Raw genomic sequence first — 17,362 nt, forward strand, 5'->3', positions numbered from 1 at the left:
TGAAGGGACAAAACACAGTGATTCGAAGTTCTGGCTTCCACTCCAGGAAAAACAAAACAAAACTGTCTCACACTCGCGGAGTTTCGCATTGTTCCTGAACTGTAAAGTCACCCATGCACTGTTCTTGCACTCAGTGTTCACATCTTGTAGGCATTAGGTGTCTAGTGTACAAAGATCAATGTGCAGTGAATTGATGCCCCTGCCTCAAAGCCAGCCAAACAACAAAAACAACTTGGTCCTTGACACCAAACACCAACAATTATAGCCCCTATGGGGTAGTGACCAGGGTAAGCACTTGGAATGAGAAGACAGAAATAGAAAGTCTGGCCAGACGTGGTGCCAGACCCCTTTAATCCCAGGATCTGGGAGGCGGAGGCAGGCAGATGGCTGTGAGTTCGAGGCCAGCCTGGTCTACAAAGCGAGTCCAGGACAGCCAAGGCTACACAGAGAAACTCTGTCTCAAAAGGTCAAAAGGGTATATATATATATATATATATATATATATATATATATATATATATATAATGTTAAGAAAGGTTATTAAGATGCACAGCTCTGATGCACTTTTTGGTGGAGAATGAGACAGTTATCAGAAAGATAATTTAGCAATGTTAGCAGAAGAACACAGGACACCTCAGAATGAGCACAGAGTAGCCATGAGACTGCAAACCACAGACTCTCGGGCTGAAGAGCCTGGTTCCTTGACTTCCTAAAGAAGCTTGGTCAAGCATCACACCAGACCTCTCCAAGTCTCCCATAGACAGAAACCAAAAGTAATCTTCCCTTGGTGCTTTTATCAGGGCATTGAGAATGCCTTGGATAAATTTGGTTTCCAAAAGGCTCACTTCCAACCTAAATGTGTTTTTACATATGTCCCTTAACATGTGACAATGGAAACAAAAGTATCAATGCGTGGAAAGAGAGTTGACAAAGCGAGACCAGAAGAGATTAGAGCTGAAATCTACCTAATTAGAGAACAAGAAATTATTAATGACACCAAATGGGCATAGTAGAAACACTGTGACCTAAATAACTTCTTCAAAGACGACAGGCACTTGTTGCTAATTTCCCTAAAGCTAAGAGTGGTGGTCCAGTCCTGGAATCAATACAAGGAAGGCTGAGGCAGGAGCATGACAAGTTTAAGGCCTGCTATGACTACAGACTGTGTGGGCAAAATATTTGGGGGACGTAAACAGACCCTGGCTCAAAATATGTTTTTGTTTCAAGCTCAGTAGGCAGATGCTGGCCAAGAATTACTGCCAGCTATTCTCTACCCCAAAAGGATTAAAGACACTACAGCCAATAGAGTGAAAATGGGTGGATTAGAAGGGAGAGCCATGGGAGGAGCCAGCTAGCTGGCTGAGTGAGTAGAGACACTTGCCTCCAAGTCTGAGGCCCTGAGATCTATAACCTGGAGAGATGCTGCGCTTCCAACTAGTCCTCTACACCCACACATGTGTTGTGGCATATGTCTTTACAAATGTCTCAATGGCACGAATCACGATGTTTAAAAATGTTTAAACTAAAAACAATAGAATAAAACAAAACTAGAACAACAACCGCAATAACAAAAACCCAGCAAAAACAGCCTGTTGTGTTAGTACAACCACTGATTAAAATAGAATTACAGGAAGCAAAGCACTGTTAACTTCTGAAGGAGAGAGAAACATGGATTCTGTTTAGATCACAGGTGGGGGATGAGAAAAAGACTTGTGAGAGGGCAGGAGATGTTTATCCCCTTAGAAGTCGAATCACCGTGTGGGGAAAGATTGGTTATTAACCATCTAAAAAACATCCTTGAACAAATTCTGAGAGGAAGTATAAAAATGAGCCAAAAACTGGAGGCGGGGCCTTTGGAGACTTGGGACAGTTTTGGCTGTTCATTGCTCCACCTCAAGATGCTCCTAGAGAGAACCGCGCGAGGGAAGGCTTCAGGGCTCTGGGCTCTGGTTGAGGTTCCAAGTTCTGGTTGCTCAAAGTTCCAGCAGAAAAACCCTGCTGGTTATGCCAGAGGAATTGTTCCTTGCAACTGATATCCTTTCTGTTTCATTATTGTATTCTTTAATCTTATTTTCCTATTGTTGAGGTTAGTCTGCTCTTAAGTGAGGTACTCATGCTTAATAAGTTCGTAATAAAAATATATTTGCTAAGAAAATTGAGCCTACAAACTTCCCACTATGTTATCAAGTAATCAAGTTATTTCCTGGAAATACTTATCTCTAGTGCATTTCTGTGGTTTGAACACCCTGCTCTACCCTCAATTGGCAAAGAAATGAAAACCAAAAAGAAAAAAAAAAAAGGAGGAGTAATACAGTGAGTGATACTCATGGAGGATCTGTCTGATCACACCCTTAGCAGCATGCACCAAGGTCTGTCTCTGTGGTATGAACTTTGCCTCAGGCCTGCTCAGGCAATGTCTACACAGCATCTGTAGTGAAGACTGAGTCTCTTCTATGACCTTCAGCATTTAAGTGAGTTTCTTTTTACCATAACAGTTTATTGTGGGTCCTTCTCACATCGCTGGATCTGGGAACTCAAGAGAGGGCTTTTGCCACACATCTGAGCAGTGACTCCCCAAGGAGCCAAGGTGCTGGGTGTCACGTATGATGAATCCTCCACGGTGCTGTCCTGTGCCTGTGACACTTATGCATGATACCGGGATCTCCACCCTGGCAACCACCCATTACAGCCCTTGTACTATGAATATGGCAGAGGCCCCGGGGTGCTTGCCCGCACGCCTTCCATCTGACAGACCCGCTCTTGGTGATCACATTCAACACCCAGCAGCAGCAGCATGCTGCACTGTCTCACAGCCGCCATATTCTGGACTTGCAAAACCCAGGGCAGGCCACCCTTCCCTGAGGGCTGTGCACGTAAGTCACCCGGGGACTTTCTTGTCTGTCAGGTGAAGTGGCACTTCGTTCCCTTTGTCCATGTCTTCTGTGCTCCTAGGCGACAGGGAGTGGTATGAGGATGTCCTTTGGTGACCTTTATTACACACACATGGATATTTTACCTGCATGTATGCCTGTCGTCATAGACTGTGAAGTGCACTTGCTGGTTAGAATAGGCTGATTGAATCCCCTGGGACTGGAATTACAGGAAGTTGGTGGCCATCAAGTGGGTGCTGGGAATTGAACCCCAATCCTCTGGAGGAACAACTAGTGTTTTCGACTGTTGCGATATCTCTTCAGCCCTGGTGGAAGATCTCAAATCAGCCTGCAGTGAAATGTTGTATCCTAACATTCCCTCTCATGTAGCTCCTGGGAATCAAAATACAACAGTAAGTGTCTGAATCAAGACAGAAGAGATGGTTCATCGGGTTTAGAGCACTGGCTGTTCTTGCTGGAGACCAAGTATCAATTCTTTGCAACAACATGGCAGCCCACAACACTCTGTAATTGCATCTCAGAGGACCTGAGACCCTCTTCAAGCCTTTTCAGGCCACTACATGCATGTGGTCCACCATGTCCATGCAGTAAAATACCTATAAAAATTAAAAATTAAGATCTTTAAAAAAAATTTCTAAAAATATTTTTATTTAGTTTTTAATTTATGTGCATTGGTGTGAGGGTGTCAGATCTTGGAGGTACAGACAGTTATGAGCTGCCCTATGGGTGTTGGGATTTGAACCCGGGACCTTTGGAAGAGCAGACAGTGTTCTTAACCACTGAGCCAACTCTCCAGTCCCCAAAGCTAATTATCTTAATAAAGACAGAATCACTTCTATATCTCTGGGGAGAGAAACATCCCAATTCATTACAAGGCCTCCTGAGTGGGAGATGGAATTCTAGGCCAGGCTTGCCACTTAAAAAAAAACAACATTGTGGCAGAGCTGGGCGTGTGAGTAGGATGGTGCGTGTGAGGGTCAAAGGCATATTTGAGGAGTCTCTCCTTACAGATTTTTGGTGGGTTTTGAGGTTTGACTTCAGGATGCCATGTGCACCATGTGCCTGAAAGAACCTTTGCTCACTCAGCCTTGTTGTTGCTCAAGCACATCCAATACAACACACGTTTTTATTGTTTGTTGTTTGGTTGTGTTGTTGAGATAGTCCTACACTGTGTGTTCTCGACGGCCTCAAAATCAGCATTAGACCTGCCCGCCCAGAACTCACATGAATCTGCGTGACTCTGCCTTCAGTGTGCTGGGATTAAAGGGCTGCTGGTTAAAACACTGGGTTGTACATAAATTAATTTATATGATATTCTGGACACACTGGAATTCTTAAGCAAAAGTGACCCTGTGAGGGTAGGGTTAGATGCTGGTCCCCACTGCCTTGTTTACTTGGGAGGCAGCAGAAGCTATTTCAAGGTTGACATCTGGAAGATGGGAGGATTAGATTTGTGTTTGGAGATCTCCAGCCCCATAGAATTGATCAGGAGTTGGTAAGGCCAAACTCTGGATAAAATGATTTAGGCAGATTTTAGTTTACTCTTGAGATGGGAAAAAGAATCCACTGAGACTGAACTTAGCCTGAATTTGTCGAGGTGACTGACGAGAAGAGTCCCTGGCATTGTGGGCAATATGAGCCCAGTAAAGGCAGGAAACAGAACTGTGTGAAAAGATGCTTAAAGGATGATGGGCTTGGTGTCCTCAGGTGGATGGCCCACCGGCATCCTGATGGCCACGAACTCATTCTCATCTGATGGCTTCCTCTGCGTGTCCTTGGCTGTCTTAGACTCAGATTGTAGACCAGGGTGACCTAGAACTCACAGGGATCTGCCTGCCTCTGCCTCCCTGAGCACAGGAATTACAGGTGCGACCAACAGTGCCTGCCTTTTCTTCTTTCTTTTTTTTTTTCTTTTTTCGAGACCTTGAAGCATGACATTGAGGTATACGCGGCTGTGAGCATTTAATAATCCTCACAAAGCTGTGCTTGTTTATACTATTTTTTCATTAAAACACTGCGGTTACTTTAAAACATCTTCAGAGGCATGCAGGTACTGGCTTACCAAGAAAATTACCTTCCGTGTCTTCTAGAACTTTGACAATATTCTTCAATATTGTGGTCTTCCCATCTGTAGCCTAAAATATAGTAAGACAAATGTATGCTTCTGAAATTTATGCAAAGTTTAAATTATTATCTTCCATAAACAATACTTGATTTATTCATTACATTCTACCTCTTTCAGAATCAAAATACAGAAGAGTAACCATCTCTAAGTCTATTTTCCATTAAGCTAAAAAAGTGAAGGAAAATTTACATCATCACCTATGCAAGTGAGGTTCCAGTAGGTTTCCAGCATCACATCTTTGTAGAGACTCTTCTGAGAAGGATCCAGCAAAGCCCACTCTTCCCGAGAGAAGTTCACATGCACGTCCTCATAGGTCACAGCTTCCTTACATATACTATAAGCATGTATGGACATATAGGGTATATTTGTGTAAATATATGAATTATACATAGGTAGGTAACAGAAGGAGTAAGATTCACCCCATTGTAAATGTACTTTATTGAATATATATTTACATAATTACCTGTGCTCACCATATTAATTCCATGTCACAGAATTTCAAATGCAATCACCAAGTTGTTTTAGAAGGGAAGAGAAAAGGAGAATCACGCCTCTCATTTCTGTGCACACTGGATAGGATACGGCATTGTAGGAGACAAATACATGCAAGCAGGGCAGCACTATTGAGCACTATCTGTAAAATTCTATCAAAAGGGGGCTGGAGAGATGGCTCAGTGGTTAAGAGCACCACCTGCTCTTCCAAAAGCCCTGAGTTCAATTCCCAGCAACCACATGGTGGCTCATAACCATCTGTAATGTGATTGGCGCCCTCTTCTGGCTTGCAGGAGTACATGCAAGCAGAGCACTATATACATAATAATAAATAAATAAATCTTTTTAAAAATTCTATCAAAATTACTAACTTTTATCTTCTTTAAGGCATTGCATGCACCAAATGTATATACATACATGTAAAAAAAACCCTATAAAAATAAATAAAATTTAAGTTCTTAAGAAGCACAAGGTCACTCCTGGAGGCCTGGTCCAGGACACAGGACACTCATTACAAGGCCTTCATGGGCTACATTAGGGTCCCTCGTGTCAAACTCAGGCCATCAAGCGTGCATGCCAAGCCCTCTTCCCACTGAGGCATCTCACCAGCGCCGTTTGGTACAATTCCGACCTGAATCCATCCTACTGGCTCTGGCAGGTCACCCAGAAAAGCAAACAAACTAACAAACCAAACCAACTAAGCAAACAAACAAAAAGCAAGCCTGCCCCTATCGCGCAGTAGCAGGAGGAGCACTTGCTTGGTTTGTTGCTTGGCTCCTGTTCAGTCCCTTTTGGAGGTAGGGCGGGGCCAGCCCTGTCTTCCAGGCCACACTGTAGAGGGATTTTAATTTCTCATATGGCTTTTCTAACAGGAGACCCCACACAACGACCTTCTAGGTCTGTGGGATCCTGCTGGAATACAAACACTCCTTAGTTCAGGAGACAGAGGCAAGCCAACCTGAGTTCAAGGCCAGCCTGGCATAGTGCAAGTTTCAAACAAAGAAAAGCTTTGGTCCAGGAGTGGTAGTACGTGGCTGTAATCCCAAACAATGGAGAGGAATTTAGTTTGTAGAAGGAAGCACCCATGATTGAAAGGGATGTCTAATTGAGTGGCAGAAAACGTGGTGAATCAGAGAAGGTTATGACAGAATAGGAAAAAAAAGGGAAGCTACTTAAGTGTGTAATGCAGAAAGAGAGGAGGTGGTTTTGCTGGGAGAATTTTACAGAGAGAAGTTTAATGAGAAAACACAAAGAACGAGCCAGAAAACGTGGAGTCAGAACGTTAGAGAAAATCTGGAGTTAGTTTCAGGCCAAGCAGAGCCTGAATGGCTGAGGTGAACCAGCCGGCCCAGGGCTCACTAAGAACAAGAAAGGCTGAGCTTATTAAGCAGTAAGTCTCAGAGGCTGGACACGTTCTAGGTCTAGTTTAGATTGTATGGAGCTAGAAGCTTCCAAAACTAAGCGCAGGTCAGCAAACAGGCAATAAGTCTGAGACAACGGTATCAGGTGAATAAAAGTCTCTTCTCTACCCAACCCATGCCAGCGAAGGGAACTGCACCCGGGCAGGGAAAACAGTTCCCCCAGGGGAATGTTCCCTCCGCTCCGTGTCTACGTTAAGCAGTCCTGGAAAAGGGAAATATAACCCTGGACTGAGCCCAAAAAAAATTTCAAAGTTCTACCTTCCCTTCTCTTTCATAACATAGGTCTCTTTTCAACCAGTGATACAGAAAACCACCATACTCTGAGAAAAGTAAAAGCTCTGGCCCTGGCCTGGGCAAGGGATTGCCTCTAGACAACACAGCCAGGACAGGAGAGATGTTCCTTCTGTCCACAGGGACCAAGGAGAAGTTAAGCATTTTAAAAAATATATTTTATGAATTTATTCATATTCCATCTCAATTGTTATCCCATCCCTTGTATCCTCCCATTCCTCCCTCCCTCCCGTTTTCACCTTACTCCCCTCCCCTATATTTTACTATATTCCTTTTAGAAAGGGAACTTTTTAAAGACAGTGGCCAAAAAGGTTTCCTTTGCCACCTGACTGTCACCAGATATTAGAAAAGAGATTAAAGATTTTAAAAATATATATATTAAACACAAGACAAAATGGGTTCTAACTCAAACTTTGTGGCCCTAGAAACGCCCTGTAACATCAATTACTAAATGACTGGACCCTTTAGCCACAGGATGGCCCACAGGTCTAACGTGACTACAGCAAGTTTAATGAAAGAAAACAAACAAGATAACTCTGGCACAAGATGCTACACTCACAGTACCACATGACATGATTGAGGCCAACCTTTGAGAAGCAGCAGCACACTGCCTGTCTAATGCCTGTGTGACCTGATACCGGGCCCTGCTCCTGGCCCATCCTCCAGTCTGGTGAGAGAAACTCACCTCCAACAACATGGCTTCCCTCTTGTCTGATGTTACAAGTGGTAGCCCATGATTGTCAGGTGATGCTTCATGAAGTGAGATGCATGGGAAGCTGCAGCAGTTGCTTTCACTGAAACAATCTGTCCCAAGCCAGGGACCTCAGGCCAGAGAGCAGGACTCAGTAATCTGACCCAAACTCTAGGGTGAGAAAAGTAAAGTTCACCATCACCAAATAAATGGACAGCCACTGTGCTTTTATGACCAGGCATGTCCACAGAGTGATCTACAGAAAAAGGGCTTCTCAACACTACGTCAAAGGACACTAAAAAAAATCTAGGCCCTCCTAAAGACTATATGGTTTCCCCTACAAATTGCTGTCTTCCATTGCTGGAATTCTGACCTGGCTGCCACACAAAGGACCCTGAAAGGACTAGGCTATTGATATTCTGATGACATACAAGGACCCTTCCTGCCTGACCCTCCGTGGTAAAAAAGAAACGCACACCTAAAATCCGCAGGTTGATGGTGGACACCTAAGGAGATGATCATTCTCCCAAAGATAACGGACAGGACTGTTGGTACCTAACCTTCACCAGGCTGCTCCTCGGGGCTCCACAAAACTGCCTGATTTCACAGACCAAGGTATGTTATAACTAGATGGGACAGCCTGGCATGGATGTCTCAGAAAGCTGGCAGATGTGGTTTAAGTGAATCTAAAACAGGGAGCCCTTACCCAGGGAAGGTTCTAAATGAGAACGCAAGATTCCCTAAGAACTCTGGGAAAACTGACTTCACCAAGATCTGGCCTCATTAGGGAGGATAAAAGTACTTGCCAGTTTTCAGACATACCTTTTCCAGGTCAGTAACAGTGTTCTCCCAACTGGATTAAAACTACTGAAATAGTAGCTTAAAAACTCCAGAAACTGGTCCCCTGATCTGGCCTCCCCCTAGCAATAAGTTCAACAATGAATGACCTTGCTTTCATAGCAAAATTTCCTCAATTAATAGCTAAAGCTTTAGACATGGATTGAAAACACCACTGTGCATATAGATCCCACAGTTTGAACATGTAAAAAGAACAGGACACCGAGAAAACAAAACAAAACAACAACAACAAACAAACAAACAAAAAACCAAAAGGACTTTAACATCCCTCATTACAGTCTACCAAGGACTGGATAAGCCTCCTTCTCTTGTTTTGCTTTTGCAGCTCTGCCCTGTATACGGAGGGATGCCCGCCCCTAGGAGACCATGTTTATAAAACCTTCTCCACTGTCTCACAGGCTGAGAGAGGAGAGCTGGCAGAACTCTCCACTGAGTCCTTTCTCACGTCACTACAGGCACTCCAGTCCTGCATGAAGACTACTCATTGGACTATCTGACTGAGCCAGGTGACATCCACTCCTGTCCAGTGCTGGTCAAGTGAGTGGGCAAAGGGACAGTGTCACTCACCTGCACAGAGCCCTAGAAGGTGGTTCTCTCCACTGCTGTGGCAGACCAGCCACCCTGATGCCTTTCACCTGCCAACACAGATGCCCACTATAAATGTCTGGTTCAATAACAGAAAGGTCTGACATGGCAGTTTATCTATTGAGGTAGAAATAGAGACTTTACAATTTTATGCATGCCCTGCAGCCTAGCCCCCTGGTTTCCAGAAACAAGATAGTTTTCCACTAAAATAATGGGGTTTGTCACCCTGAGGCTTCCTGAAAATTTCCTTTAAAACAATTCTGACCTTAGGGAAATGGGAAAACTTGGAGAATCACACTCTGTGAAAAGAAGGAACCTTGGGGATAGGGTTAAATATTATTAGCCAAAATTAGGCCACGATTGCTGGTCCCCTGCCCCACCCCTCCTGACTATATGCGGATAGGAAGGAACCAGACTTTCAGCCCATTGACTGACAAAGCTCACTGTGTCTAGGCGCAGTCCAAATGAATCGCTTGCTCTATGGGTCAATTCAGCTGGAGAACAGCAATATTACTGGTTTTTTTTTTAATTTTGGAGTGGAAACAGTCTTTAGTTTTCATAATTTTATAGGATCCCAAAATCAGTACGTTCTCTGGTGTGTGTGTGTGTGTGTGTGTGTGTGTGTGTGTGTTTGTGTGTGTGTGTGTGTGTGTGTGTGTTTAACAGAACTGTTTGAGCGGGATGTCATTTCTGTCCTTGCATTCACATGATGGATTTGTTTTCCTTTTCTTTTTTTCTTCTTTTTTAGTGATGTGGATCGACTCATTGTCTCACACTTGCTAGGATGCAGGGCAAGTATTCTACCACCCTGCTGTACCCCCAGTTTAAAGGGCAAGTTGTCTGGGACTCTTCTTGAGTGGGCTAGGAAGGATACAGAAATAGCATGGGCCAAAGGGCACATGGAAGCCTGTATTTGGAGAGCATAGTGCCCTCTAGTGTACATTTTGAGAATGGACCTGGGAGCAGGTCAGAGGCCCATGTGGGCGCTCTGTAAATATTTGCCGAATGAGTTGATATGTACATTCACAAGGCCTTTGGTGTGCCCTGAAGAAGGGAATCATCAACACATAGTTGAGTTGGTGAAACTTGCCCAGTGTGTGCAAAACCCTGAGTTCTGTCCCCTCCCCTGTAATCTCAGCACTTGCGAGATGACGCAGAAGAGTCCCAAGCTCAAGATCAACCTGATTGTCTCTAAGAGAAAAAGTGGATCTTGTGGCTAGGGTGTTGGAGAGAGGCCGTTACAGTTAGAAATTGGCTTCCTTCTAGTTTCCAAAGGAATTAAGAGAAAGAAGGAGATGGGGACCCTGTCAACCGAGCAACAGAAAACCCAGTCACCAGTGTGTACTCATAAAAGCCCCCAAATATTTAGAAGCAAGAGATACAGCGCAGAGGCAGAGAACTTGCCTAGCACATGTGAGGCACTGGGTTCAAGTCTCAGGATCTCAAGACAGACAGACAGACAGACATCTCATCCACAAAAACTGGAAAGAAAAAGAAACATTTTAAACATCTAGGTGGCTGTAGGATGAGATGATGCCCCAACTCCCGTGGCTCCCTCGGCTGCCCTCAAAAGGTGAGAGCCTATGGGACGACCAGGGACGCCAATGACAAGCAGACACGTTGTAGTGGGCTGCCCTCATGGACAGGCAGTGTTGAGAATAGAGAAGTTATTGGGGAGTGTGGACACCATCTGCATTGTTTATGTTATGAGATTGATAATTTTTCTTAGTCATAAATCTGTTGTTCTTATGTTTTCATTCAGAATATGTACTGGGTAACATGGAAGATGCTTTGAAATTTTCCTGGTGTGGGTGACACTGGGGACAACACCATAATGTTTCAGTAGTTTGGGAGGTGACTGACCGGTGACTGGGGGGTCATTAGATCCTCTTTGATCCTGTCCCACCTTAGAGAATTTCCATTGTAAACTAAAGCATGTTTGTATGACCCACTTTTCCTTTTGAAAAACACCTCTTTAGTATTCTTGAAAAACAAAAAACTACAGGGAAGAAATGTTGGTTGATTTGAAGCTCTGATTTTAGGCCATTATCTTGGGCCTAAAAGACCAAGATGGCTAAAAGATGGAGGATAGGATAAGAAGGCCATTTTCTTATTTATATGTGGGGGATTATAAAATATTCTTTCTAAATCACTGATCCACATGATTGTCATGCTGACCTAGTAGAAGGGTGAGTCCACGTTTCTATGTTTACTGGAAAGTAGGAGAGGTTTTCCAAATGTCAGCAAAGATAGTTTTTATCAAAGGGTCTTTGGAGAGTTGAGTAGGAAACACTTTTTAAAAACAATCTTTCAATTTTTTTTTTAGCAATTTAGGATGACAGTAAAGTTGAGAACCCTCTCCATTACAGCATTCCCCCCCCCCCCCCCGACAACCTGGTCCAAGAATCTTCATGGTCACACTGTTGCCACCAGAGATCGACAGCAGAGTTCACTCTTGGTGTGCATCTTCTGTGGGCTTTGACAGAGCTACAATGGGCTCACCAGAAGGACAGCCCTGAAAATATTCAAGGTTTGATCATTTATTTCTTACTCTCGAACACTTGTTTTTGGCTGGATTCAGACTCAGAAGAAGAAAGAAGCTCTTTTGGGGTTCAAGAATACCCTGAACTGATCACTCAGACACCAGACTTAGAATGATGAAAGTTTATTGAACACTGACCAGTCAGGGACACAGTGGACTCAGCAGCCAAACTGTGAACCCGAGCCATTTCTTTGGTTGTTGTTGTTGTTGTTGTTGTTTTGGTTTTTTCAAGACAGGGTTTCTCTATGTAGCCCTGGCTGTCCTAGACTCATTTTGTAGACCAGGCTGGGCTCAAATTCACAGCGGACCGCCTTTCTTTGCCTCCCTCCAGAGTGCTGGGATTAAAGGCCTGGGCCACCAAGCCTGCCACACTGAGCCATTTCTAAGGCAGGCTTTTTCTAAGAAAAACTGTAACCAGGTTGCAACCAGATAAGCAGGTGTGGGAAGCAAGGGGAGGGCAGCGTTGGGCCATGTTGACTAGCTAAACAAAGCAGTTGAAGATGATTGGCTCAGATAGAGGGGAGAGGAGCTTGGGATATTCCGGTTCCTGACCATTCCAGGAGAAACCAACATGGCAGGATAGTGTGGTTTTGTTTAAGTGGAACCTAGAACATTCATTCAAGCAGAACATCCAGCAAGTATTGACTTGTAAGTAAAAGACAAAGCCTAAGAACTTGAACTTAATTTAAGCTGAGGATAAAAATGGAGACTTCAAAACACAATGGCTGTGGTGATGCTAAGCACGAAGGCCTAGACTGGTCTGGACATGGCTCAAAGTTGGTGTGCCTCAGCACGCTCAGTGAAGATGGCCCACATCTCTTGGCAGTCTGTTCCTGGCGATTTCCTTGGCTTCTTCCATTCTCGTGGCTACAAGTTCAGCATGTTCTGCAGCCTCCTCCTTATTTCTATTCCTGTGCTGTTTCTTCAGGCTCTGTGTTGTTATTTGTGTTGCAGGACATGTGGAGTCACCAGATGCTGAATCTTGGGCACTTTGTTCCTGGGCTTCTTACCTTCTGCACTAAAGGGCTTTCTGACAGCCCATCAGTGAATTCCATCTTCCTTGGAGCTATGGAAGAGCTTAGGGTTCTGCAGGCTCTTTGGACCCTAACTGCCAGAGCACAGTAGGATCTGCTGGTCCAGGACTAGCCTTCTCTCCCTCTCTCTGCACCATCATCGTTATCATCATGACCACCAACACCATCATCATTATTAGTTTTTGTTATTATTTGCAATAACCAAATTGAGAGTACTCAGCTTAGGATTCACTGTGTTGGGTTTGTTTGGTTTTTGTTTCTTTGTTTGAGACAAAATATCAATCATTCTATTTACCAATGAAGACTCAGGAGCCAGATGCTGGGGTGAAAGCCTGCCAGCTCTGAGAGGCAGAGAAAGCACCCAGTTGACCTTCCTCCTCATCCAGTGTCCCTCCCCAAAACTTCCCCTTCTCTACTCCATCTCAAAAACAAATAAAACTGAATGTCCCTCCCTTTTACTTCCTGTGCAGCTCTCTATCCTGTCCTCCTGACTTCCTCTTACTCCCTATGGTTTCTCCCATGTTCACTCACTGTCAACTGGATGCTTGCTCCACCTGTTAATCTAAGGCTTACTTTATTTAATCCTGTTTGGAATAGTCATCAGAAACTTTAGGATTAAAGCTGTGTGCCAAGGCTGACCACACCACAGCTAGACACAGGCGTTTTTTTATTTGTGTTTTGCAGTAAATAACACAATCTCAGAATTCACAGAGTGATCTAATATCCTGCAACATGTCTCTTTCTTGTCTGAATAAAAAGGAAAGATTTTTTAGCTTTGATACCATAAACAATGAAGAAGGTATTTCTGCCAAGCTTTCCACAATGTCCAGCTTGGTTGTATTTGGCAGTATTAGTATTAGTATTGTGCTTCTCTTTTGTGTCCTAGTGACGTCCCTATTCCTCCTGCCCAAGTTCTGATGGCCACGGTGCTTCCTGGGGCAGTTTGAATGCAGGTGTGCAGGGTACCAAGGCCTCTTCTAGAAAATCAACTAAGACAACCCAGGGTTCTACCAGGAGAAGGTGATGGTTTGGGGAGAGTGGACATTTTCTCACAGTAATGAAGAAGACAAGTATGTGTGCCCACATATTCCAATATACAACCGGTGTTCCATCTAGGAATGCCAGCTAGAGCCACAGTGAAGCTGTGCAGGAGACAGCACATGCCGAGGCTCACGACATAGAAGCATTAACCCTTCACCTGCTATAAAACCTGTCCTTCCACCAGGAACTCTACCTTCCCACAGTCTCTAAATTACACCAACAGAATCCTCATGTTCATGAGTCATGTTGCAAGGGAGGCTCCCTGAATGCAAACACACACACACACACACACACACACACACACACACACACACACACAGTGTGACTATGTAAAATATTCTCTTGCCTGCAGCTGGACTTTCCTGTCTCTGAAGACAGAACCAGACTAATTTAAATTGAGGTTTATAGCTTTTACAATTCAACATGAAACTTTCCACCATTCTGGGCCACTACATAGAATGCATGGTGGCACCACAGGCTGGGTGTCCAGCAATCCCCAGTGTTGGGTGACTGTCATGTTTTACATCTGCAGCCCCTTCATGAGAAAGAGTGGAAACCCAGTGGTTGAGGGAAGGCAGCTGCAGCACAGGGCAAACATGGACTTGACAGAGTCTCTGGTCAGAGTAGGGCTGAGAAAGCCAGGCCAGCACTGCGAGACCTGCAAGCCCATGGAGACGGAGGCTCTGAGCAAATCTGGGCAGCATGGCCATTCACTCGCACAGTTGCTCTGGTGAACGGTCCCCTGAGGACGGACACAAAAAGCAGATGCTTTCAGGAGTCTCTGCCCCAACACACTGGGCTCTGCCTTAAAAGAGATGGATTGCGACTTATCCACACTCTTCACCTAAAAGTTTTGAACTGTTGCCTCCAAAACGAAGGCATTGAAGGCAAGTCCTCAGCTAAAAACACAAGATACCAACCCAAGCTAAAGGATTCATGGTGCACAGAGGTGAGACAGGAGACAAGGTATAGTTAGTGTTGGAGCAGGCACAAGGGGCCCAGGATAGCAAGCTGCCCATTGTGATTCAGTGAGTGAGGTGAGGCCAGGCCTCTGTGACATCACAGAGTTAAGCCCTGCTCCAGGAAGAGCAGCAGTCTTAGGTAGAGGACAACTGAGAGTCCACCAAGGAGGGCTGGGATTTACAGCAGTCCCATGTGCCTGCCTACTTTAGGACTTCTGGGGTAAACCCTGAATAGGCATGTGCCCTAAGAAGAGGAGGCGTTGGCCTGGGCCTACCCCTAACCCTGAGAGGCCTGGGCCCTAAGAAGAGGAGGTGTGGGCCTGGGCCTATCCCAAATGATGAAGAGGCCTGGGCCCTAAGAAGAGGATGTGTGGGCCTGGGCCTATCCCCAACCCTGAAGAGGCCTGGGCCCTAAGAAGAGGATGTGTGGGTCTGGGCCTATCCCCAACCCTGAAGAGGCCTGGGCCCTAAGAAGAGGATGTGTGGGCCTGGGCCTATCCCCAACCCTGAAGAGGCCTGGGCCCTGAGAAGAGCATGTGTGGGCCTAGGCCTGTCTCCACCCAGGAAGAGGCCTGGGACATATGAAAAGGAGGCGTGGGCTCAGCCTGTCCCTAAGGCTGAAGAGGCCTGGGACCTAAGAAGAGAAGGTATAGGGCCCAGGCCTATCCCCAACCCTGAATAGGCCTTGGGTCTAAGAAAATGGGGTATTAGACTGGGCCTTTCCACAACCCTGAAGAGGCCTAGGCACAATGAACCTGAGGTGCTGGTTTCGGCCTATCACCAACTCTGAGGAGGCGCTATGATGTGGTGTTGGCATTGGCCTATCGGAATGCCTGACTAGGCTGAGGCCTGAGGAAGAATGATGGGCCTGGGACAAACTTGAATCATGATGAGGCTTTGACCCAAAGACGTCTTGTGGACCTGGGCCAGTCCACAACTCTGAATAGACTGGGGCCATAAGGAGTGTGAGCACTGGCCTACTGTGACCCATTAAGTGGCCTAGGCCTGAGGAAAAATAATATACCTGGGGCTACTTCTAATTCTGATGAGGCCTGGGCCCAAAGGAAATCATGTGTTCACCTGGCTGTATCCCCAACCCTGAAGCGGCATGTGTCCAGAGAAGTCTGGGTCTACCCCTAATTCTGAAGAGGCGTCGGCCAAACAAGAGGTGTGAGTCTCGGCCTATTGAAAATCAGGAAAAGGCCTGGACCTTAAGAAAAATAGAGGTTGGTGTGTGCTAATACATTCCCTAAAGGGGCCTGAAGCAAAGAGTACAAATGTGAGCCTGACCCATTCTCCTGCAAAAGAAAGGGGCCTTAGACAATCAAAATGGTGTCTCCTGGAAAGCCTGGCTCTGAAGTGTTGATCTTAAACATCTGCGTGTGTGTGTGTGTGTGTGTGTGTGTGTGTGTGTGTGTGTGTGTGTGTGTGTGTGTATCTCTGTGTGTATGTGTCTGTATCCATGCCCACTGACTAGACATCGATGCCTTGGAGTCCTTCTGTCCTTGCCAGAACCTACGGAGAAGGATCCCAGATTGCAAGAGCTTTTCTACGCAACTCTTAGAAGTCCTGTAATTTATCATCTTTCATTATCTTTCTGGTACACGGCTTGTCCTAGCTCTGTATGTAATTTTCAATAAATGAAGTCTCACTGGCTAACAGGATTATTCTGAAATGCTTAATTTCTCAGTGGTCTCTTCCCTCTCTGACTAAGTCCTTAGGAACAGGCTGAGATGGTCACACACAACCAGCAAGTGGAGGAGGCTCCATGTGGAGACCAAGATCTGTGCTCAGAGCTCGTCCTCCAGAGCAGTGTGTCTCTGTCCATGGCTGGCATCTTTGCCCTTTGTTACAGTCTTAGAAATCAAACCAGATCAAATGAACCAAGTCCCCACAGAAGACAAGGATGTATCCTGAAATCAAAGGTGCCCGAGAGAAACCTTCAAACACAAGAACCCTGACATGAGACACTGGCCTTTGAGTTGCTGGTCAGAGGAGCACAAAAGACCCCCAAACCTTAGAGATTGTCGCTGCCACCTTTGGTCACTTCTGTGATCTCACCAGCAAAGCCCTATTACTGAATACACCAAGGGCATGGGACATGGGATTCAGAGATGTGGGCTGGATGGGGCACTGAATCCTCCTCCGTGAGGACTAGCTTTCCTAACCCTGCCAGATGCCATAGAGTCTACCAGGGTGAGAACCGATCTTGCTCCTGTCAACCACAAAATAAAGAGTGTACTGTAGCTGTGCAGTGGTGGCCCAGGCCTTGAATCCTGGCCCTGGGAAAGTAGAGGCAGGGGGATTACTGTGAGTTCCAGGCCACCCTAGTTACACAGAAAAACTTAGTAACACAGGTGCCTGGACCCCTGCGGCATCCACATGCAAATGTGTTAGTGACACAGACTTTCCACCTGCACAGAATTAAC

General features: G+C 45.4%; 2 protein-coding genes across 2 annotated transcripts in view; both read right to left on the reverse strand.

The window, feature by feature from the left end:
- Positions 1–17,362, reverse strand: part of LOC311604974 (zinc finger protein 560-like) — a 225,943-nt gene that overhangs the window by 81,477 nt on the left and 127,104 nt on the right. The gene's annotated exons all lie outside the window — the stretch shown is intronic.
- LOC311604975 (zinc finger protein 431-like) overlaps positions 4,962–17,362 on the reverse strand; it is a gene marked incomplete at its 3' end in the record, with an annotated part of 53,281 nt that continues 40,880 nt past the window's right edge. The window contains exons 6-7 of the mRNA XM_084795254.1: positions 5,214–5,340; positions 4,962–5,026 (exon numbers count right to left, since the gene is read on the reverse strand). Coding sequence (XP_084651380.1) covers positions 4,962–5,026; positions 5,214–5,340 — 192 coding nt within the window. The remainder of the gene's footprint in view (positions 5,027–5,213; positions 5,341–17,362) is intronic.

This window comes from Acomys minous (assembly GCF_964271855.1).
Source record: "Acomys minous genome assembly, chromosome: 9".
Taxonomy (NCBI): Eukaryota; Metazoa; Chordata; class Mammalia; order Rodentia; family Muridae; genus Acomys; species Acomys minous.